General features: G+C 40.2%; 1 protein-coding gene across 1 annotated transcript; it reads right to left on the bottom strand.

Moving 5' to 3' along the window:
- Positions 1 to 22,282: 22,282 nt before the first annotated feature.
- Positions 22,283 to 24,716, bottom strand: mcl1b (MCL1 apoptosis regulator, BCL2 family member b). Its single transcript, XM_075466145.1, has 3 exons — positions 24,076 to 24,716; positions 23,311 to 23,561; positions 22,283 to 23,199 (listed from the first exon to the last, which is right to left on the bottom strand). The coding sequence occupies exons 1-3, from the start codon at positions 24,548 to 24,550 to the stop codon at positions 23,083 to 23,085; spliced, it is 843 nt and encodes a 280-aa protein (XP_075322260.1). The 5' UTR covers positions 24,551 to 24,716; the 3' UTR covers positions 22,283 to 23,082.
- Positions 24,717 to 24,887: the final 171 nt, after the last annotated feature.

The raw sequence follows: 24,887 nt of genomic DNA, 5'->3' as shown, positions 1-24,887 counted from the left end.
TTCCATTGTTATGATCTACTCTGTTGTGCGTAACTTACTGGCTTATTGTGCTTGTACATAAAACAGTGAGGAAAGAGCAACAAGAAGCCAGGAGCTTCTGGTTACAGAGATGTACAGAGCCTCTGTAAAACAACCCACTGCTTTGACATTTTGTTCAGTGCCATCTTGGTTTTTGTGAAACTGCTTGAGACAAAGTCTGGATCTGACTGACACTTTCCCTTCCGATTAGTGTTGTTTGAAGCAATCTAGCACACGTTCTACTCTACATGGGACCATAATTTACTAAATGAGAAAAATGCTGTATTGAAGAATACCCAAAATTACCAGATGATTCCATAAACTGATTAGGAATGATAAAATCTATTGAGAAGTGCGGTCATGTTTTCTTAAGACTTCTGAACTTGGACTGTATATTAAAAACATACATTATATTTTAAAGAGTCAGCTGACAGACGAACTGGGAAAAGAAGATGGAGAGAGTAAGCGTACAGAGGAAAGCCTGGCAGAGGACTGAAATGCTGTACATGGCACCCTGATCTTTTTTGTTTATACATTAAACAGAGGATAAATACAAAGGGCAGGAACAGGTCATCAACTTTTATGTGGTCCAAAGTTTAAACTCTTGTGGGCTACGAAAAGCAGATGATCATGACAGTAGGGAGTAAACACCTGGAAAAATTAAGCCAAAATCATAACATTAGGATCCTACATTCATTCATTTCCTTCATTAGAGCTCAACAGAATAAGGAAGAGAAATTAAACCCAGCAGATGAGTCAGCTTTTAAGCAGCTTAATTTGTGCTTAGAACAAGGAAAAGAAACACCTTAAACAGAACAAAAATGCAACCACACAGCTGATACACCTTAAAGGTATGAACAAATATCTTTTAGGTATGTGTGGACTGCTGTACTGAAGCCATGGCATGAAGGGATTTTATCTGGATTATATCTACTTCCCCAACTCACAGACTCCAGAGTCGGGACCTTTAATTAAGCCAAATACACGAGTGTGGGGTGAAGAAATTGGCAAATATTTCACACAAAACACTTAAGATAGCAGCTTTCTTTTCAGGTGAAGGAGTGAATCTATTCTGTGGGGGCTGATAAAGCTGTTAGAAAAACACGCTCTTCCAGGCATAACTTGAAACTATGACAAATACATGACTGGCCTATGAACATGAAACCACAGAGAGACGAGCTGTGTTCAGGCAAAACATTTACATGTTGGTAGCCTTAGATGTGTGACATACGCTTGAGACATGGCTTGGATTCAGCCGGATGTTTAATGCAAAAAAATGCAAATTATGAAGTGATTATATCTGGAAAAGAGGGTGAAACTCAAATAGCAATTGAAATTTCCATGGATAAAAATATGTATCTTTCTTAAAGATGGGAATATTGTCAAAATGACAGAAACTCATCAGAAGGAACAAACTGCTGATATTGTTGTTAACATTTTTATTTTATAGGCGTCATCTAGTGCAATACGTACCTGCTGTCCATCGCTTAAAATTCCACTCCAGCAGGTATTTATTGCATTACAACTCATTTGTTTACCCGAAAGTGGTATATTTTGGACCTTTTTATAAAGAAAAAAAAAAACAGATAATTGGTAAAGTTGGTAAAGTTAGTTACTTCTGTTGGGAGCATAGTTCTGTGAACCAGACCATGCAGAGCACTTCTTACTTTACCTCTGAGGACGTTGCACAGAAATTATTAGATACTGATATTTTGGAGACTATCCTGTGACTTGAACTCCACGGTACTTTATCTTCGGATTCATATCTCAGATCTGATTGGCCCATCCATCGGATTATTTTGCAAATCAAAAAAGTATAGAAAAAAAATCCAAGTTTAAGCCAAAACCCATTGATTTTTTTGGCATATTTTGGTCACAATGTTTGGTTTTTGTAAACATTGTTTCCCATATTTTTTGATTGAGCCTGTTTCATCACAGACTGGTCAATGTTGTTAGCCTTAGACAGATATAGAATGATCATAAAAATGACATGACTTTTTTACCGAGTAAGCTGAACTTGAGAGAAATGTGATCAGATGATGGCAAGTAATAGCTTAGAGACTGATGTTTTGTTTATAGGGAAGGTGACCGTTTGCAATAGACATTTCTCAAAAACAACAAGCCAGAGTCAATACTCAGCAGGCATGATGACTCTTCTCGCTTAGATCAGCATGTATCATTTGGTGCCACCTACAGAAGACATGTAAGTGATTGTTGATTACCTGAAGACAACACTCTCATATTTTGATTTTAAAAAGGGACCAGCTCACCTGGGAATGATTAAACTGAGTTTAAACTCTGTAGTTCATCTAAATGGACCCAAATGGAATGGGAACAAAGATTTAATGGTCTGCTGACACTTGCGAAGCTATTCCATCCCAATCTGAAAGCTTCCAGGCATTTTTGATCACACTCTGTTTGTTTATGATGAAACTAAACATGTATTTTTCACTGTGACTTTTCAAGCCCACAGTGGATGTCTTCCACGTTAAAATTATGGATTAGTGGCGGATATAATGTTTCTTTCTTTTTTTTGCAGCTGCTCTTATCACCAAAGGCAAAGACTGAAACTTGTGTGGGAGTGTTGTTCTGTAGAGCTGTAATGTGAAACCGAAGGACTTTGCTGAGAGCGTGGGCGAAAGAATGTGAAGAAAGCCAGTCTCACAGTTACAGAACAGAGACGTGTACTTCCCCAGCTCACAGACTCCAGAGTCGGGACCTTTAATTAAGCCAAATACACGAGTGTGGGGTGAAGAAATTGGCAAATATTTCACACAAAACACTTAAGATAGCAGCTTTCTTTCAGGTGAAGCAGGGAAATTATTCTGTGGGGGCTGATAAAGCTGTTAGAAAAACACACCCTTCCAGTCATAACTTGAAACTATATGACAAATACATGACTGGCCGATGAACATGAAACCACAGAGAGACGAGCTGTGTTCAGGCAAGAGGGAAAAAAAACATTTACATGTTGGTAGCCTTAGATGTATGATATATGCTTGAGACATCGCTTGGATGCAGCCGGATGTTTGATGCAAAAAAATGCAAATTAGTCTGGGACGAGTTCCTTTTCCACAAAACGTTATCAGTGGGCACAAACCAAAGCCTGCGGATGGAATTAGACAGACCTAAAACTGCACAGCGTATGAAATGTGTGATGCAGTCATGAGCAACCAGTGAGTAAATAAAAAAAATAAAAACACTTACTGTCTTGTTTTTTCATTCCTTTAACCACAATAACAAGTATCATGCAACTTCCATAATTCTTAAACAAAGATTCACCAATAACCAGAGAGCTTCCTACATAAAAAGAAGGACTGAAACTGCAAACAGTAAATCAAGCAGGGAAGTGCAACAGTGTTTCTGCTGTGGAGCCTCCTCGGGGTCCACTGAAGGGCTCTCCGCATTCCTTTGCACTAAGCTCTTGTTTTTCTGGGATGAGAGGAAAATTCTGCACGTAAGTGAAGCCTGAAAGAGCCTTGCATCACTGAGGTAAAGCAACCCAGCTCATGTGCACTTCAAGCAGCCTGCATGTGACCACCTGAGCTTGACCGGGTCAAAATCCACATAGATCTCTGACTGGTAAGCATATCTGCAGGGCCTGTGCACTTAAAGGCTTTCTGAAGGGGAAGAAAATGTCTGCAGAAACATATCGCTGCAATAAACTTTGGGTCCAACATTACAATAAACTGAACAAAGAAATGTAAAGCAGAAAACATAGATGGAACTAACTGTATTTTACCGATGTGAGGCTGTTGGTAGCTATTGTGCTAACATGTACATAATCTGAAGTACTGTTGGGAGACATGATTGTTATGTCCTCATGAAAAATAAAGGAGACGTTCCAAAGTGTTTCTCGTTGACGTTGCTTGGCTGTCTTTGATCACATGTAGTCACTGACCTGAGAACGCTATCTCCATTATTTATCACTGCACGTTGTGTCTTATCTTCTCGTGGGAATGTTCATTCAAGACCGGGTCTTCCCGGTCTCACGCCTATCATGTTTCATTCCCAGAACACGAAGCAGCTTCAAGTCCATGCATTGCACACACTCTCCAACCTGGGTGCTTGTTGACCTGCTGGTTTCTAACCACAAACACAGAGGGACACTTTCAAAATAGCTCGATTTTGCTTGAATTTTGTAAAGGAAACTGAAGAGTTGAGCTCAACATAGAACAAAACACAACATTTGTGCTTTTTTTCGAATGGATTAGCCTCTCACAGTTTCAATGTTACACACACAAATGAACTCACTCATTAGATGCATTTCAGCTGTGCTTGGCTCTAACTGGCTGCTTTTATAAGCATCAACAACTTTTGTACAGGGACGATCAGATGTGCTCATCGGAACTGTGGTTTCAATTCAAAGATGTAAAATGCTGCACACAGCAATTTCAAGATCAAACACATTGAAAGCGTTGGTCTGTTCTCACAGAGGTTGGATATCATAACAAAGATTTATCAGAAGAATATGCTTCCAGTCAGCAGTAACTGAACGACTAAATGCAGCTTGCACACAACATGAACCCAAAGATCATTATACTGAACTGTTGTAGTGTAACTGGAGGAATGACATCACTCCCTTGTAGGGGGTTGGGGGCACAAGTACCCAGCTCACATGCAGTCATGGGCAGGAAGATGTAGTCTATAGCTTATTTCCGGCAATACATTCAAAGTAAATATAGCAACAGCTTCCTGTGTCAGTGTCATGTAGGTGGTTGCTTTTTATATAAGACCACTCATATATGTATCAGACTTAGAGAGACTTTGAAAATATGCTGCCATGGTTTGAATAAGAGCATTTACAATAAGAAATAGGACAAACAAAGTAACAAAAGTAAAAAAAAGTGTCAACTACAAAATGAAGAAGTGAGAAAACATGCATTTTTTCTGGTGCAGATTGAGCTGCAAATGGTTGCGTGTAATTCATCAAGTTCAACAGTGTGAAACTGGCATTTGGTTGGCACTTAAAACAAACGCGAATTACACAAACATGGAAAAACGTTTCAGTTAGTGAGCTGTTTCAAAATGACCAATTGCTTTAAGAACATGTGATTAATCTTTCTGTCTCCATCCAGCACCATGGAGCTGGTATACTGGTTCACTGTTTTGTGCTTCCTGTTTCAAACTGTAGTTATTTTAGTCAGGAATGTTCCACAAACTCATGAATGTTGTTATATAATTTGCTATGTTATGTTACTTTGTCTTGTATTCAGTAGGTATAAGAGTTGAGTTGTCTTTGTGCAAAGTTAATCAACCATCATTTCACTGCCACCACTCCCTTGTTGGCAGTCAAATGCACTCATTTCACTGCCAACAAGGAAGAGATTCCCAAAAAACTTATTCAATTTAGCCATTATTTAAAACAGGATGAAAAGTGTAAGGTTCTGACACATCTTCCTTGATTTTTCTTCAATTTTAAAGACTGATATAATGACGATCCATTATGGCAGATCCTTGACTGTAAATAGAAATACCATCCGGCACGTAGAGGAGAGGGTCAGAGAAGTATCTAATCAAAAGAAATTTTAATTCATGGCACAGACCCTGAAGTAGATATTTTTCAACGTTGCCGGATCCTCCAATAGGCCTTATACCGTAGTCACCCAGGAAGCCATCAATTGAGGAGCACCGCCATTGCTAGTCAAATTTAGCAGGTGTTTAAAATGACAAGGGAAAAACTGTTAGGCGCCTAGTGTCAGATACAACTAACAGAAGGAGAAAAAAGGTGAATTCAAGACCAAGCTTGTAATTTGTTCTTTTATATTGTGTTTTCTCCCCTTAAACCACTACCCTACAGTCTGTATAACAACACATTTTAGCTAAATGAGGTGTTAAAGTGATCTGTTAGCATACTTGTTGCTTTCTGCTTTGTTTTATTTCCTATTTTAATTTGAGGAATGTGTATAGAATTTGTCTTGTTTTCCACATCTTATACAGGATGCTTCAAAACTAAGGGGAAATTAATATTTTTTTCCATTTTTAACAGCTCTATTCTCAGCAATGGGTTTTTTCTGAGCAGGAATTATGAGTCACCTCTCTGAGATATCTCAATTTGATTTTCTAGACTTCCTAGTTCCTAGTTCCAACAGGAAATCTCCAGATTTATCTAACAAATGCATCGGCTGTCAGGGTAATTCAGCTTTATGTGCAAAACACAATCCATTCAGAAATAGTGAATAACTAAAAGGTTTTGTTCTGCAGCCACAGGACCTGGACACCTTGCAGTCATTGAGTCCATCATAAACTCTTCTGTACACCAAAGTGTTCTAGAGTCAAATGTGAGGCCATCTGTCCGACGGCTAAAGCTGGGCTGAAACTGGCTCATCAACAGGACAATGATCCCAAACACAGCTGCAGATCTATAGCAGAATGTGTGAAAAAGAAGAATCCACTAATTGGAGGATGGTTCCAGTGTGATCAGATTCAGATCCAGATCAGCGTCTTTAATATTATCAAAGAGGACACTGTCCCAGGGACGCACTTTGCCCTTTCAGTCATTCAGTACTTCTGAGTACATTCAGTTCTGTGCATAAACCTGAATTACTCTTTGAATTGAAAGAGGGTGTGCTTTCTTTTTCACATGACTGTGTTTGTGATGTGCCTCAAAGGGCTTGAGTGTATAAAAATCCTCCTGTCCCATCAACTGAACACACATGAGCTCATTGTTGGAACAGGCAAATACAGGAGCGCAAACAACTGCTCCTGCAAAAACGCCCTGATCAGATGACATACTGTACATTATAGCCCATGGCAAAAGGAGTATACACTCTTAACATGCTCCTTTTTCATGCTGCTGTGCACAGTACAGCACCTGGAAGTGCCTCACACCACAAACACACACACATACACCATAATCATTGTTCGTTTGGTATCAAATTAAATGATCTGATCGGGTGTGACTGTCCTTTTGAAAACACACAGCACAGGTGCACTTGGGTTTATTTCCTCATCCAATCCAAGGCAAGATCTGCACTGACTTTGCTTTCCTGAAAATGACAAACAGTCTCCTTGGGTTCTGCATCTGTCACCACCACTTATGGGTAAAGACAATCATGAATATTCATGTTTCAGTGTTAGATTAGTTTTGCCATCATTGGTGGGTTTCACCATAAAAGGAAGAGATCTTTTTTATGGAAAGCAAAGTGTAAAATATCCAAGAAAAACACTAATCTTGGAAGCATAGCAACGATCTAGTCAATTGATATTGATACATCATCATTGCTGCACATTTACAAAACATAATGATAAACTAACTGCCCACGCAGTCATTACCAGGGAAGTTTGATCCCACACTTGTTTTTGATCTGATAAGCCTTGATAAGCCTCAGCTTAGTAAGATTTTACAGATCATGACTAGTGGATTTATCTAGAAATCTCTTTTGTGTCTCTACTTGGGTGTGACAGTGATGTCACGGTTTAATAATGCAAATGTTAATACACCTTAGAAAAAATGGTATGTTTCCACAGTTAGTTTGAATATTTTATGGGACAACAAACAGAATTCTGGTAGCAGTCTTTTCATTCCTGACTGGCTGTGGGTTGCCAGTGAATCAAGAGTTCAGTTTATCGTAACATCTTCTCTGAGTATGAGGAAATTAACAGCCAAATAAACAATCAATTCTTTCTATGTTGTCCTCCAATGACAAAAATAGCTGTCAGTGTTATTTTGTAAACACTTATTAAAACATAAGTTACAGTCAATCTGGAAAATCTAATCATCATTCAGGGTTCAGCACATTATTTCTCATTATCTTGCCACCAAATGACACAAAAACCAAACAACAATAATTTTATGAGTTTGAGTGACTGATGGTTTCTTTTTTCCCACACTTTTAAGGACACTCTTGCAAAACTGTCACATAATGTGTTTGTTTATCTATGTGGACACAAAAGTAATCACATATGGGAATACAGTCTCGGGGCATTTTGTGACACTGTTATGGAAGTTTTAATAGATAAAGTTAACATTAGGAAACTGGAGCGTGTGGCAGTGGAGATAAAGGCAACCCACGGTTTCCACGTGAGGTTCCAAAAATCCATCATCCTCATCGGTGTACTCATCAGGGCCCACTGGGTCGCTCTAAGGCCGACCCGCGCGTGCTTCTGGATCAGTCTCCAGTCAAAATAACTATATATTAGACTAAGTAACCAAGGAGCAGAAGAACAACATGGCTGATTGTTTTCATCCATCCAAGACACCTAAACTCATCTCCTACTCTGAAAGACCTCGTGGTTTGTTACACAGAATGATCTGGAAAGTCCCTCATAGAAACCTGTTTGATCTCAGGTGAATGAGTCCACTTTACGAGGTGATTCATCTCTCCTTCCGGTCAATGCTTTCTCAACTTTCCTTCATTTTGAACCCCACTTTAATTTTCAGCTGCTGTTTACTTTCACTTTCACTTGCTGTTTGGTTAGGTTTAGGTATAAAAACTACATGGTTAGGTTCAGGAAAACAACAGTTTGCCTTGAAATGATCCTTCCAGGAAAAATGTTGTTTGTTAGGTGTTACAAATATGAATTATTGTTATTCTGACTCATCAGGGGACAAGTCTCACCCCATCTACAAAATACACAAATATAGTGCAAACTCAATAGAAACCTTCCGCTGAGAGTCAAAACTTTGAATGTTGTGCTTGTTGTAAAAAGAAAAGGAAAAAAAGAAGCACAATTTGTGTCCGTCCATGTATATGCAGTAACTTCAGTTTCATGTCCTCTTCAAGTTTTACCCTGAAAAACTCTTTAAAAGAGATTCAGAAACTGACTGTTTAGATTTTAAAAAAAGAAAGAAAAGGGCACAGTAATTTTCTTAGAATGTTTGAAACTGTAGATTTGAGCAAATACAAGTGAAACATGAGTAAACAGAGCTTATTTTCAGCTGTGGATTAACTCACACATGTGGTACTTAGAAGGGATTGAGTTAAGATAAACTACAGTGTGTGTTTGTGGTAGTGAAGAAACATTTCATCTGTGTGGCTCACATCAGCAGAGTCTTTCTGAATATCAGTCAACATAAGTCAATATAAGTCGATGGCAAAGATAAATAAAATGAATAAAGTGGCTATAAATGGGATCCTATATATTATTGTAGGCTTTGTTAGCACTTAGGGGAACATCAGCAGCCTTATTCTCTAGGAAGTTGGTCGCAGACTCTTTAAAGAGGACACATGGATGTTTATGGACACGTCTGATCTGTTTCTAAACAGCTAAACCTCTTTCCTGCTTTAAAGGAGCTTTGGTTGAATCCCACCACTGTCGCATTAAGATAATAAAGCACTGGATTAATCCATTGCTAGGCTGTGTAAAATATCACAAATATTTATAAAAGTCTAAAATCCAGCTGATCAGCATTCAGGGCAGAATTTGAGTGGATTATCTTTTTCAAATTGTGTTTTCTGCAAAACAATGAACAACCTTTTCTTTGTCTCCATGAAATGAAAGCCTAACGACGCAGGGATCAACACTTTACAGAACAGCTTTCTTTCTGCTTACATGAAGGCAACAGGCGTGAGCTGGCAGGCCACTTTTGTGTCTTTGGTTATCAGCTGAGCTCTTATTTTGTCTTTGTGGTAATCCCTCATATCGTCATGTATGGGGGAGGATGAAAGACTTTTCAGCCTTGACCTAAATTCACAGACAGACCCTGAGACAAAACAATAGCAACTCTTATAGAAAAGCCCCTAATTATCTTTTTTTATAGGTGTGTAGTTACTCTGGGGAACAACGCACTGAAAACAATAATTTCATTTGCTTGGGAAAGCATTTATCAGAGCCTGCGTAACATCTATCATTTTGACACTAGGACATTGGCTGTAGATTACACAGTTGGAAGAAGATGTTCAACTTCAGGGAAATGAAGCAAGTCCCAATCTGGAGCTGGAAGATAAAATCTGGTCGGGAAACTGACAGAATGGAGCTTATCCTTTTTACTATCAACTGCAATGGAGCCCCTAAACAAGACACTTAACTGCAATTTGTTCTTAAACAGGCTAAAATCCTAAAGAAGCAATCAGCTTCTTCTATATGGACTTCAGCGTGTGAGGAAATTTTACTCATTTCACATTTGTCTGTTAGACAAATCCACTTGGATATGCGGGTTACAAGTCCCGACAAAAGCTGTGGTGATGACGTGATAACTTCGTGAAGGAGCCTGAGATTTGTGTAGTCAGAGAATAACAGGTTCCCAGCTGTACTGTCATTTTGAGATAATGTTAAGCCATCCAAACCATATATTTTCAACCTTAATCAAGTCATTTTGAAGCCTTAGTTGGACCGAGTCCCTTTTTCTTATCCTATCAGAAAGCAAAAGTAAAAGCAATGCACTTAAATCTTACTAAACAATGACTTAAAACTAAAGAACCCAAAGAATCATTGAAAAATGGGGAAATTCAGTATATCATCCACGATTTCTTGGTTGAACATCTTGTGTTGAAAGAAATCAGAACCCTCCTTCTAATATTATTGTGGTTTGTCATAGTTGCTTGCCACCATGCCCTCCTTTTTCAGAGTTTTTCGGTCTTTAAGAAAAATAATAGTTGTGCTTTATTAACATGTTTCTGCAGCATTAGCTTGGGATAAGAAATAATTAAGGCTTGGAAAGTTCAAATGTTTGCATCAAAGACATCATTAGATGTCTCACTGTTTCTAACTGAAGCTTGTACCTCTGAAAAGGAACTTCAAGGTTAAAAGAATAATGGTACTGACATCCTACAGTTCAGATATTACTTATAATGTAACACTATCAAAAGGAAACTAAAGAAAAAAACACAATCCAAAGGAATTCAGGAATAACTCTTCTTATTCAGTTATTATACAACAACAATTGGTACTCATAAGGACTTCTGCTTTTGTTAATTTCAGCCTCTCTCCAATGTGATCTCACCGACACCTCTCTGATGACACAACGCCTTGAAGTTGCATTTCAGCTGAACTCCCAACATTGAGCAGGCAGCTGAGCAGGCACTTCTGGATAAGTGGAAAATGTGTTAAGTCTGTTGTGGCTCAGCAGGCATCACATAATTGTCAAGTGATGTGTCTTGAGTCAGCATTTGTTTGGTCTGAACATTAAAGTTTGAAAATGAAAGAAATTTAAGGTGAGTTAGTTATCTGCTCCTTACTATTTTAGGCCAACAGCTTCAGAGGACACAAACCACTCGAATCTCCAACCTAACAGTCCGCTGAGAGACAACAGCATAGTTGGTGAGAGTGTTCAAACTGTTACATTCACATGTTGATTCTGTGTTGATCACATTTGGTGGCAGCTGAAAGGCAAAACAATGCTGCACCCCCGCCGTTGTGAGGCGAGGCATGGAAAATGAATCTGCATGGCACAATTCAGGGCTGCATGGTGGTGGTGGTTTGTACCGTCGCCCCACAGCAAGAGCGTTGGGGCTTTTCTGGTTCTCTCCGGTTACTTCGGCTACCTCCCACCGCCCAAAAACATGCGTTTTGGGTTGACTGGTGACTCTAAATGAACCCTAGGATAATTTAGGTGCTTTACCTAGAACCTTTGATGGTGGTTGGATGTGCAATTAGTTCCCCCTTGAACCAGTATGCCAATATGAAAAGAGCTTTAGGTGTTCAGCCTAGTTTGGCTCACAAACAAAGAAAAGTAGCTGTTGAAAGCCAAATGGCCTCAATCAGATGAGTCAAGAAACCAAAAAAAGAGCTTAAATCTTAAATCTGTGTGGCACCATTGTGGACTTTCAGTGGAAAAAGCAGCTAGAGAAGGTGTCTAAACTTGCAAAGAGGCATTTGATTTAATGTTAAAATCAAAATCTCAAACTGCATTGACCTTTTTTTCCATTCCAACAATAAGCATAAAAACAACACAGGGAGGGGTATTTTTCATACCGTGTTCACAAAAAAAGGATTTCCTGCTGCTTAGTACTTGTGAAACGAAAATAATTAATGGAACAAAATTAATCTTTCAATTCTGGCTTGGATCAAACTAAACAAACCATAGGTGTGATTACACCATATTTGCCATATTTTCCTCTGTGGTTTAACAGCTTGTTTATTAGAATTCAAAATATCGACCTTTTCCTTTACTGAGATCAAGTTAGCAGACATAAATGTGATATATGAAGCGCATGGAAAAACATTTAAAAAGTCAGGCTTCTGCCAGGTCAGAGAGAAGAAGGGTTTTGACTATATTTTAAACAGAGGAGGCATATATTCAGATGCTGTTTTGGATTTGTTTGGTTCCTTTTGCTCTACCAGGTACTTCAGATATGTTCTGGTTTGTATTTGATGTAAATTGACACCATGTTAATTCTTTATTATTGGACTGTCCAAAATGAGATCATATTTCTCCAGTTTTAGCTTCTCTTCATTGGCTCCCTGTCAAACTCAGAATAGAATTTAAAATTCTTCTCCACACATATAAAGCTCTTAATGACCAAGCTCTATCATATCTTAAAAATCTCATAGTTAGATATTTTCCCAACAGAGCACTTCGCTCTCAGACTGCAGGTCTACTTGTGGTTCCCAGAGTTTCTAAAAGTAGAATGGGAGGCAGAGCCTTCAGTTATCAGGCCCCTCACTGTGGAACCAGATGCCAGTTTGGGTTCAGGAAGAAGACACCCTCTCTACCTTTAAGATTAGGCTTAAAACTTTCCTTTTTGATAGAGCTTATAGTTGGGCTGGCTCAGGTGACCCAGAACCATCCGATAGTTATGCTGCTGTTGGCCCAGACTGCCGTGGACCTCCCATCATACACCTTTTCTCACTCTCTTCTCTTTATCTCTATGTGCATACAAACATTATTGTTGTCATCAGCTTGTGTCTCTCTTTCTCAGCAGGTATCCCTGGTCTGGTGTTACGGTGTTAGTTGTCCCCTCTTTCCTGTCCTCTCAAACCCCAGCTGGTCGAGGCGGATGGCCACCCTCCCAGAGTCTGTTTCTAATGGAGGTTTCTTCCGGTTAAAATGGAGTTTTTTCTTTCCACAGTCGCCTTGTGCGCGCTCAGGATGGGGGATTTGGATCAAAGTAAAGTTTCTGTGAAATCTGTTGGCTTCCTTAGCTACGCTACTTTCTTTTAATTGGCTCTGTATGTATGCTTTGGAATAATTAGTAATTTATTGAATTGTATTATGATTGTATCACAATGAATTGGATCCTAAATTGGCTTGAATTGAACAGTACATGTTGTTCTTTCGTGATATTACCATTTAGCAGATTATTTCCATATACTATTCTGTCTATATTATCAGGGGATACTTTTTTTTTTCTTCATTTTTGGATGATCTGGCTTCAGGGTTTCTTTCAGATCAGAGAACATCAGTAAGGAATTTATCTTTCTCTGTTTTCAATTAAGTTTTGGATTCTCTATCTGATGCTCAGAAAAGCCCTAACAATCACTCAGAGACGCCAATTTTTGTATACGTTTGTACAAAAAAAAGACCCTGGAAGGCCCTGGGAAAACAATAAAATGCTGGTTATTGAATCTGAGTAACAGATATATGAATTTGTAAACAACAGTACAGTATTTTGTTACGATCAGAACTTTACAATGACAATTAGTTGTTGCTGTGAAAAATACGAAATATTTTTACCTCCATTTGCATTTCATATCTACTGCTAAATCTTTTTTCTTTTATTTTTAGAGCTCTCTGCACCACAGGACCGGATCTATCCAGAAGACCGAATGACTCAGCCTCAGTCCTGCTTGCCACATGACATTACTGGGGTATGACACATCCTGTTTGTCTCAGCTGCAGCACAGATATTTGCTTGTACACCTTAAAATTTGTGGTTTTGTAATTTGGAGGTAACTTTGTGATCCCAGACTGCAACAGCCATGATTCATTCTCCAGGGTTCTGTTTTCAGCTTTTGCTGACCAAGTGCTGATCACAGCTTTAGATTAAGGAAAAAGGGGGCCGTGCAATTATCCTGCTGACAATGAGATCATCTTTTGGACTTCTCCTGGAGTCAGCTTCTAGCTGAAATAAGGATTTCAACACACTCATCTCTTCAGGCAATGCTAAAGCATAAAGCATGTGACCCAAAGAAGCATGATTCCTCGTTTGCTGTGGCGGAAAGATAATCGGTCATATGAATTACGTGCAGCCATACACTGAGCTTTTCCAGATGACCACATAAACGGATGACTATCAACAGCATTGTTGATGGGGGTTTTTTTAGACACAATGCATCCTATTCATGAGTTCAACGGCTTTTGAACCACTGAGCTCCACAGATTGCTGTGTGGAATATTGTAGGCAACAGACGTCAACAAACAACCATCCAAACAAAAGGTGAAGGGGTGGAGGGGGCCAACAAGCTGTAATGAACGTTGACCATTTGACCCTCCATCCACCTGATGGCTCATCCAGACATAATAACATCACACCTCAGCACTCAGGCCGAACAAGCCTGGGCCTGTCAGAGTTTGACCCTGAAATACAACAAGTCAATAGAAAGAGTTGCCAGAGAGCTTCTTGCAGTTAAGTCGCAATGCTTTTCGAGCACAATGCAGGGGCCCCGAGTACAAATGCATCTGCTGTCACCGTTCATGGGTTAAGTGACTACAGAGGAAATGAGTGACCTACTTCTCAGATGTTTGTCATGCAGTTTTACAGGTTCATTGCTCCCTAACTGCGCACCAAGCTGCAAAAAGTTTGGAATCAGCATCGCTACACTGGTGGTCTTGTTGTTTTAGAAGTGTTTGACCCACAAAGAAGCCAAAGAAGAAGCTGTTTGCTATTAGGGAAAATAATCTATTGGTAGAGTCCAGGCTTTTTTTTGTTTTTTACAAAAGTGAGGATACTTGAACTGTAAAGGAAACATGTTCCAACCTGAGAAGTTGAATCTCTTTTTTTAAATAAATTTTCATTTGAATTGGTCCCTCTGATTTTCTACTTTTGATTTCACTTTTATTCTGACCTGTGATGATGAAACCCATCACTCTGCTGTTACCGTTTCATTTCCCATGTCTTAGACCATAGAAATGCACAACTTGACACCTAAAGCTCAAGTTTTAATTCATCGGCATGTCAATGCTCAACATCTCCACTTTCCACCTCCAGCTCACTGGAGTTCATTTAGTAACAACAGGTTATTAGTAAGAAATCTCTTCTTAAGTTTATATGATATCAACTATATGGTTACAACTTCACATTTTGCTTCAGCGTGTGGAAAAACACGTATCAAATGTTTGGTGAAACTCGGCTGAAACTGTTCTGGGGCCCAAAGTTCCCTGCAGGCCTGTTGCTTTTGAGCATTTACTTTTTTGTCCTCATGGATTATCACATAATTTGGTGTCCGTGTCCTTTCGACAGGGTTAATAACGGCCTGTGTTTGGCCACACTGTACACCTTTCTAAATTTAGTTCATCGAATTACCACCAACAAAGACAAATTCCAACATAATGCTGGTTGTTCTGACAACGGGGAACAGTACATTGCACAAGTGAGGGCCCCGACTGTGTTTTCTATCCCCAGGGCAACAGGTACATCCCACCTCTATTTAAAAACAGAATGTGGTTATTTAGATGTATATTCTCACACTGGCTTGCTAAACCATCTCAGGCACTGTCTCTTCTTTTTGGCATCTAGAAAGATGTTTTTCCTTGTTCCCTTGTACACTTTTAACCCTTGTGCGGTCTTAACATTCTGTGGTTTATAGTCGGTGACGCAAGACGCAACGCAAGACGCAACGCAAGACGCAACGCAAGACGCAACGCAAGCCCTTGCGCGGTTGCAAGCCCCCCCTTGCGTGCTTCTTGCGTGTGTCACCTCAATTTTCTAAACTTCACACAAGATGCGAGCAGAGCTATAGAGTAGCCACCACAGCCCTTTTACAGACAGCCGTTCCACTTCCTATTCGCCCCATTATAAAAAATTTGGCTGCAGTTCAGTTGATTTTCTCTGGGGGCGCTGGCGAGCGAGTGCAGAATGACCATTTTCCATAGGGCTGGCGCTAATAACTCAAAAAATGTCCCCGCTAGCGGCTGAAACCTGAAAATAATACTGTGATTTCTGACAGAGGGATGTGGATTTATATCAAAAGTACAATAACCTGGGAGTTATAGCTTTCTGTTTTCTTACAGGTCTGGCATTTGCGAGTCAGTATCCGCTAGCATCTAGCTAACGGAATCTGAAGAACGCACGGCTGATTACGACCGGCTGCTTTATGGCACTCGTCCACTGTGCCAGAGTGCTAACCTGGTGTCGCTAACAACAACCAAAGCTAAACCAGAGGCTAGTCAGAGAGTATGTAAAAGGGCTGTGCTGAAATCTGTAACTATTTGAGCTAACACCTCTCTGCTAGCTCAGCGCTAGGAATGACCATGCCGTAAAGTGATGCCACATGCGTGACGTCACTCGGGATGCAATACTGACAATAAATGTGTATTTTAAACAAATCTAGTGAGTCTAAAACATCAAACCAAGTGCCGTTTGAAAGGATAATTTATCCTGCCTTTAGGAAAATTAAAATGAAAAAATATAAAAAATTCTATCAAAAGCAATGGCTGCATCTAAGGTGGATTTCATAGTACCACCATAGAGTTCAGAGTGCAGTACCACCCGGAAATAGCCGCCAGTTTTCCCTCTCCTCATAATAGAGACTCTCTGGTAGCCACTCTGGATGCAAGCACAAGCCACTGTCTACATCACATCCGGTGGCGTGTTCATCTTACGGTTTCATCCCCTAATAAAAGACCGCTGTTTTCAAACGCCAAGGTAGAAAGCGAAGAAGAAGAAGAAGAAGCATGAATCCCATAGACATAATATATATAATATATTATGTCTATGATGAATCCACTCGAAGAGAGACTTGCCGAAGAGGTCCTGGTGGTAATTTCCTTTCATCGTAGTAGGCTTGTCATTGAAAAAACCCGCTACTCCACCTACTGTCCTGGCGATGAATCACCACGCAGCACACGCAAGCACCGGCAAAGCTAAATGAAGCATAAACGTCTCGATCCATTAACACAAGCGCAAGACGCAAGCGCAAGGGCAGTTAAAAGAAGTATAAAGGCTGAGTTATACTTCTTTTAACTGCCCTTGCGCTTGCGTCTTGCGCGTATGTTAATGGCTCTGCATACTGTACTGTCAGATCGATCAAGTAGTAGGCGATTTCGACCACAGCCAGTGGCTTGCGCTTGCGTCTTGCGTGAAGTTTAGAAAATTGAGGTGACACACGCAAGCACGCAAGGGGGGGGCTTGCAACCGCGCAAGGGCTTGCGTTGCGTCTTGCGTTACCGACTATAAACCAGGCTAAACAAGGCCAAAAATGACCCGCCCTACCAAAGCCCCAAAATAAAGCAACTTAATTGAATTTTAAATCCAAAATCTATTTTGTATGATGAAACCACCTGTTATTTATCTATTCAACTCAATTCAATACATTTTTTATCATGTATTTTTTGTTACACAATACAAAAAGACAATCACCAGTTTTCAGGATTACACTTTTTTTTTTTAACCACAAACCAACTGTTGGACCAACAGTTTTCTTGTTTTCTCACTTTTCTTTTACATAATAAAGGTTTATTATTGTTATTATATAAATTTGAAGTAATTACTTCTGAATGAATTATATTGAAAGACAGTGAAAAAAAAAAAAACAGTTAAAAAAACAGTTAATTTTTTTCTGGTGTTTAAATGTTTTTATAATTCGCGGGTCAAAAATGACCCATAAGACAATCTTTGTACCCTAGTGGTGTACAGCCCACATGGAAACATAAACAAAAATAAAGTATGACTTTTTCTAATGATGGGGTCCTTTTAGGAAAAGTCATGAAATTTCAAGTTGGAAAAAGATAGTTTAAGGTATTTTTTCTACAGCTAAACATGGTAGTGGGTCACTTTTGACCCGCAAGACAACGGGAGGGTTAAGTCTCCGTACAGTAAATTCAGAAGAGAGGCAAGTCCTATTTGCTCTGGAATAAAAAGAACGAGACAGAACAGAAATAAAAAATGAAGAAAAACATTGACATGTTGAGTTGTGATGAAAGAAAATAAGGAAACATGTGCGAGTTAAGGAGTGCCACGCACTGTGTACACTGCTGGGGCTCAGTGTTTATTCTTAGAGCAAATGTCCTGTTACTTCCTTCCGGTTGGTAACGAGCTGGGAATTTTGCTGGGAACATCCTGCCCCTTCCAGAGAGAATGCTGGCCTTGTTGCTAAACTGAATAAAACAAAACATGGAAAGCCTCCAAAGACCAAAAGCGGGATCAACAACCTTCTGCAGAGAACACTGTGTGCTGAGAGAAGATGGTTACAGCAAAGCTGCAAGACTGATATGAGAGAATACTGCAACACCCATCTGAATGTTCATTAACACAACTACAGTATAGGACAGCACTGCCATGAAATTAAAGTTTAAAACACCTGCAGCCTCACAGAAAAGACGGAATAAAGAAAAAAGTGAACGAAAATCACCACATTGTTTTAAAGACAGCTAAAAACAACTGTGGAATATCCTGATGTTTTCATTTCGGACTGAACAAATTGTACAATCATCGAGATATATCAACTCAATCAAAACTTGGTCTTATAAGTGATTTCGTGGGCTGATAACTTATAACCTTTAGAATTATTTGGCAGAGTGGGTCCATTCACCATTTTATGGATTTGTTGCGTTGTTTTCAGGACTTCTGACACTTTTTCGCTAAACTGTGAAGCTTTGTGAAAACCATCCACAACCCACACATTGAGTCAATAAAAACAGTGGCTTACTGCCACCTTTGACTTTTACATAAAGCTTGACAATAGTCCTTTAGTAAAAGAGTAAAAGGAAGTTCCCAGCTCGGGTAAATTTTGAATTCTTTCCCCTTTGGTATGTCAGTCTGCAAATAGACGTTGCTTGTTTTCCTGTAGTTTGAATTTATCTTTGCATATAAGATCCACCCAACTTAAAACATTCCTAACACTGCTCGTATGTAGCATGCCGAGCTATGATGAGCTTCCAGAGATGGTGCTAAACTTCAATGTCCAGTGAAAGAAAAGTCATGATCCATCCAATAAGACTTGAGTAATACGTATAATCATAGATCACACAGAGAGATTATCACATAGAGATCTCATGCTGTTCCAAGGTTATAGTGATCAGCCTGCGCGTCACAACTGCCAGCATGGATGAACATGTTAATATCGCACAATGGCCATCAGTCATTCAGAGAATAAAGTAACTACACTTAAAGGAACATGACACATCACCCAGATGACAGAACTTGATCTCAGATAAGAATCAACTCACCGAGAAGAGATTAATGTTCTAAAGTGCAGGCAGATGAATCAGAGCCATTTGACCTCTGATCTCCAATTATCTTTTAAACTTCTTCTCAAACTTTTGTTTTATTCTTACCGTGGACGTCTTAACAATTCCCCGCACTGTTCAACAACAGTGAGATCATGACAGCTGTGGAAATGGACGGTGAAATGGGAACACGAGGGAACGGTTTATGAGAGCGATGCGATACTGTTAAAACAGGGGAAAAGAAGTTGCCCCAAAATTTCAGCAGAAATATTTTACTTTTGGCTATTTTCTGGTTTGTAAAATGGCCAAAAAAACTAAACTATCTACTGTAATTATAAAATAAAAATGAAAAACAAGTGCTTTTTTATTCTTGTAACGTAAGTGGCTGACAAGAATAGTTATTAAAACAGTAACTTTTGACGTGTACAGTAGAATCTGTACGTTACTAACATCGCATCAGCAGTTGGAGCTCCTCTGCCATCAGTTATTTGGGCTCACGGTTGATCCGTTCTCGTGCTGCTTTGGCAGAACTACAGGACATTACCAGGGCCAAGGACGCAATCCGTCTGAGAATGTGTCGACATTTATTCAGAAATAACTGTACGAATGAGTCGAAGGCTTGTGTACAATTTAAGAAAGGCACCCATAACAAGGAACACAATGTTTGCGGAGGTTTCTGTCAACACTTATCTACTGCACTGGGCTTGTGTTTTCAGAGAAAATGCTCAACGCAGACAGGAAACTGTGGTTTCTAATTGCCAATTCCAAAGAAGTTTGGGTTAACATAGATAAAGATGTGGATGGGGCCCCAGTTGCGCAGAAAGATACGAGTCAAGGGAGTCGTACAGCGTGAAATGCAAGTCTGGAAAAGTGCTGTAACGCATAGAAACCAATACTGTGACACCTACCAGAGACACAATGACACGAAACAGAGGATCTAATGCTAATTTACACCAATCCCCTGAGACATATTTAAACATGTTGTACTAAAAGGTCCTTCTACTGATTGGAAAGGCTTAAGCAGTTCCCCTCATGATGCTGTGCAGTTATGTAAACATGTTCTATATACTCAAAAACTGTAAGACAAAACTTTATTAAAGACTCTTTATGAAGCTCAAAGTAAGCAGGCAAGTTTTGAATTCTGCGCCACAGAAACGGCTCCAGAAACTCTTCTTTTTTGTGTGCTCAACTTTTTAATCTAACCAAGTCTGTCTCCCTTTTGCACAGTGATGCTGCAAACTGTGAGAACTGAACCTATCTTTACACATCAGGGCCAGAATTCTGAGTATTCGGAGCCTCTGACGAGCAAGCGCAGGCAGACTACTCTGGTTCAAAGATTAACTCATGCGTCAGCTGACTTCCCAGAAACTGTTGCGTTTTTTTTAAAAACTTAGGGGCGGGTTGTTGCTACGGAGAAGTAGAGACATCCAACCAATGCCCTGTCAGAAAAGCAGTTCCTCTAAGCTCAAGTTACTAAACTACCTAAGGTCAGTTTCACAGGAAATTACAGAGAAAAGACACATTTGAGCAATGAGATGGTGAAATGTTATCTATGTTTGAAACTTATTTGAACTTTGTCTTATGTGCGCTATAAGTCTTCCTTATCAGAACCACCAGGAAGCTAATATCTCCAGAAGCAGCAGGGAACCAGTACTTTTTTCACTTGATGTCCAGGAACTCCCAATAGTGTGTCTGAGTTTAGGTTTAATCCTGAGCTGTGGAGTTCAAAACACGATGAATGCTGAATGTGAGAAACACTCTTCCCTTAAATGTGCGGGCACACAATAGTCTTAACCACTCCTTGAGAACGATCCCACGAGAGGAATGTTTTCACGTGTTGCAGGGTTTCTACAGGTCTTCCAGTCTGCAGCTGCACTGCTCTGATGGTGAAGAAGCTGCACGATTACATTTGAAAAGTTTGCTCAACCACAACCGTTTTTTTCCCCCTCCTACTTTTAAACTAAACAGCTGTAAATGACTGTCTTAGGAAAGTAATCTACAGCTGTTTAAGTCCTTTAGTTCTCATTTTGGAGTTTATTATTTAGGCCTAAGAATAAAAGGTATTGTAAGCAATGACACAGCTTAAGTTTTTGTAAGTGTATGCAAGTTATTAACCTTCTGCTCTTATTTCAACATACCAGGATATGATGGATAGGCTGTAAAAACCACCTCATACAGATTGAGGACTTGTATGTACACACAATGTAGTTCTCAACAGCAAGGCTTTTAAACTACTACCCTTTGCATACTCAGCCTCCCGGCACTGTAACGCTGTGCGCCTTCTGCACCCAAAGCCACTCTGGATGATGCAAATTGCTCTATGAAATTGCCTCAGCCCCAAGTCCCCATTGTGTACCGGGTTCTTTTTCACAATGAACCATACATGAGTAACCTAGGTGGTGGCCAACATCATTAACTTCAGGCGTTGACTAAGAAAGCCTGCTGCGGATCATCACCATGGCGAGGCTGCTCTCCATTTCCTCAAAAGACCTTGATGAGAGCCGTGTTTGCACTGTAACCCGAGACAACAGCAGAATCTGAACAAACAAGGGTGAAGCCACACGTGAAGGATCCTCCTGCTCGAGGCTCGATAGGGTCTGCGCAAGATTTCGTGTTTCCAACAGCAAGTGTAAAAACAGCTGTGTACTTATATGTGAACAGTGCAACAGGAGAGCAGAGGAGGGTGAACTACAGGCTTGTGGATAGTAGAACCTAAATACATGAAGTCATTTTGTGTTAAAGATAAAAAACAAACCTGAAACATGCATCCAATTACATAAAGGATAGTTGATTAAATCACCCGTTTCTAGATAGCTGATGCTTGCAAACTCAGGAAGTAGACGCTGTTATGCAAGTCTGAGGTTGTTATGAACTGCTTTCACCCCCGTTCAGTCTTGCTGGTGCAACAGCTCTGCAGATATCTACATGCTAGCACTGCAACAACTGCGGATGCAGCAGAGCACTCGGTGCTGCCACAGCTTCAAATTTCTAGGAAACAACAGCCACTGCCGTCTTTGGGTTGTGGTAGTGAATAAACAGAGGTTAACAAGTGCATGGGTGTGATAACGTTGTTCTTTTTAATCACAACAGTGTGTGGCTGTAATGTCACAGGTTAAAACTATGAAAATGATACTTTTTCCCCGCTAGTTTACACCTGGATCTGAACCATCATCGTCTGTCTCAAGAAAATCCTTTCCAAAAGACTTACAACTTTGAAACAGATCAGCACAATCTGCATACTTCCAGTCCTTGCTAAATCCTTGTCAAGTCTTTTCCAACAGACTTCAAGCTGTCCAGGATCATTTAAGCCAAAAGTCCAGGATGTAGATGGTCTTGCATCCTTGTATGGATCCAATCATAATGAGGAAGTATTACACTCATGCAAATCCACTCCATCTACCTATTACTTGATTGAAATGTCCATACAAAGGGTCGGATGGACTGTAGGGAAATTGGTTTCATGACTGCACGACATGAGAAAATAAAGCTCTCCGTTTTGGCCTAGTGATGCTACTAGAATTGTGATATATGTGAATGAGTAAACAAATCAGGATTAGATTCTCGTGAGGAAAGAAAAAAGAAAATCAAGTGAACTGAATCCCATAATCATTTAAGATTTGTATAGAAACGCATTTTACATTTATTAGAAAAATAAAATTTATTTATATTAAATACGTTATCATTCATCCAAAGTTGGCTGCGGAACGTCATTTACAGATGTGGGAGGGGGACACTGGCGTTTCAATGCCTTCACCAGTTTCAAACTTCTATTTCCATCTTCCAAAGTCCAAACACAAGTCGAAGTTGGTAAAAGAAGAAGCATCCAAAAGAAAGTCTCTGATAGTCCAACAAATTCACCTGATCAGCAGGGCCAGCGTGGCCCCAATCCCGGCAACTCCTGCAAAGGCCATAAGTGTGTTCCTGACTTTTGACTCAGGGTCTGCTACTTGAAAGAATTCCACAAAGCCATCCTGAAAACAAAATAAAAAGGAGTACAAGATTAGGTCTAGCGTTTAAAACGAATGCTCACAGGACACAGGCTTTTGCAACATCCTGTCATTCAGCCAAAAGCCATAACTCACCCATGAGTTGTTTTTGACCAGCCAGTCCCGTTGGTTAGACAGGAGGTACGTGGAGATTTCCTGGCCCACCAGGTCCACACAGTTCTCCCTGCCCCTCTCCTTCAGGTGCTGACTCACCACCGCCCCAAAGGCCACCAGGCTGGCGATGCGACCCCAGTTGGTGATCCTGTCCTCAAAGAGGCTCTGGGCGACTACCCCAACAAACTTCATATCGTCTCCCGTGTTGTCCAGAGACAGTTTGTTGATCATACCTGGAAAATTAAATACATAATACATCAGAAATCTGCTTTGGACGCACATTAAATGGTAATATGTGAGTGAGACCAACAGATCGATTTACATAAGCAGTCAGACTAGTGTACTTCCGCCCATTCAAAGCGCTTTTAACACTACAAACCACATTCACTCGTTCACTCACACAGCACGTCTCATCTGAACCGTGTCACAGGCTGAACACTGCCGTTTCTCTCTCTGTCGCACACATTCACACATCAGTCCGGGGGCGCCGGGAATCGAACCGCTGACCCTCCAATTGATAGGAGACTGCTTTGTACCCTGAACTGCAGCCGTTCCACAAATGGTTGAATGAGTCATGTTAATCACGTATCACTTCCTTGTTCATTTACTTAGGGGTTAAAATGGCTTCCACTTGCCAGCATTTCCCCAAAGAATGGCGTCTGTGTCGAATAAACAGCGTGGCTGACGCAGGCAAAGGCTATGAGCTCTCTCTCTGTTAAAATCCTCACACAATGGTGGCTTACTTACCATTGTACGCGAATTTGTGTTTGTCCAAAACCTTCTCCACGACTCTTCTCATTGTCGATAGTGCCTTGGTTTCACTCCATTTCGATGTTGGAAGTCCATTAAAGTCTCTAAGGAAGCTGGTTATTAGTTGCCTGGTGACATTATCCAAGACTTCATCCCCGGCGTGACCGTTGGAAACGTCTATTTCACTGTCCGAGTGCAGCTCCGGTGTGCAAGGCAAAGAGCCGCTATCAGCGTCGTCGCAGACCTCCCGAAAGCTTTTAGCTGGATATCCTTTTGACGAAACCACCCCGAGGTTCGTCGGTCGTTTCGGGATATCGACAGACCCGTCGATCACGTTGTGGGGATCCGACGAGGAGTCTACGGCGACCTGCATGTAGGCATGTCCTGGTCTGAGGAGCATTTGTACATCCGAGACTCCATTTTGAGGAACAATAAGACAGCCGAGGCTCCGATTTGACATGATGGGATACATGTTAATTTTGATAATTTGCTTACAAAGTATCCTCGATTTGGGAACTGGAGAATTAAGTTCTCAAATTCCGATCCCAGCCTATTTGAAATAATGAGCTAGCTTTTTGCTTACAACACAGTCATTCTTCTCGAGTTGCGTACTGTGAAGAGATGGTGGAGTGTCTGTCATGGATATATATAGACACGTCAACGTGACGTCAAGACGCACGATTTATTCTTACGTAAAAAGCACTCTTGCGGAAAGCAGGGTTTTTAAAACCTAAAAATTTCCATTTAGTTTGCGTCGTTTTGGCTATTTTTTTTAAGTAAGAAGGAAACAAATGTCTGGCCATCCAAAG

Source organism: Odontesthes bonariensis, chromosome 5 (genome assembly GCF_027942865.1).
Source record: "Odontesthes bonariensis isolate fOdoBon6 chromosome 5, fOdoBon6.hap1, whole genome shotgun sequence".
In the NCBI taxonomy this organism is placed as follows: Eukaryota; Metazoa; Chordata; class Actinopteri; order Atheriniformes; family Atherinopsidae; genus Odontesthes; species Odontesthes bonariensis.
This window is presented reverse-complemented; position numbering and strand designations above follow the sequence as displayed.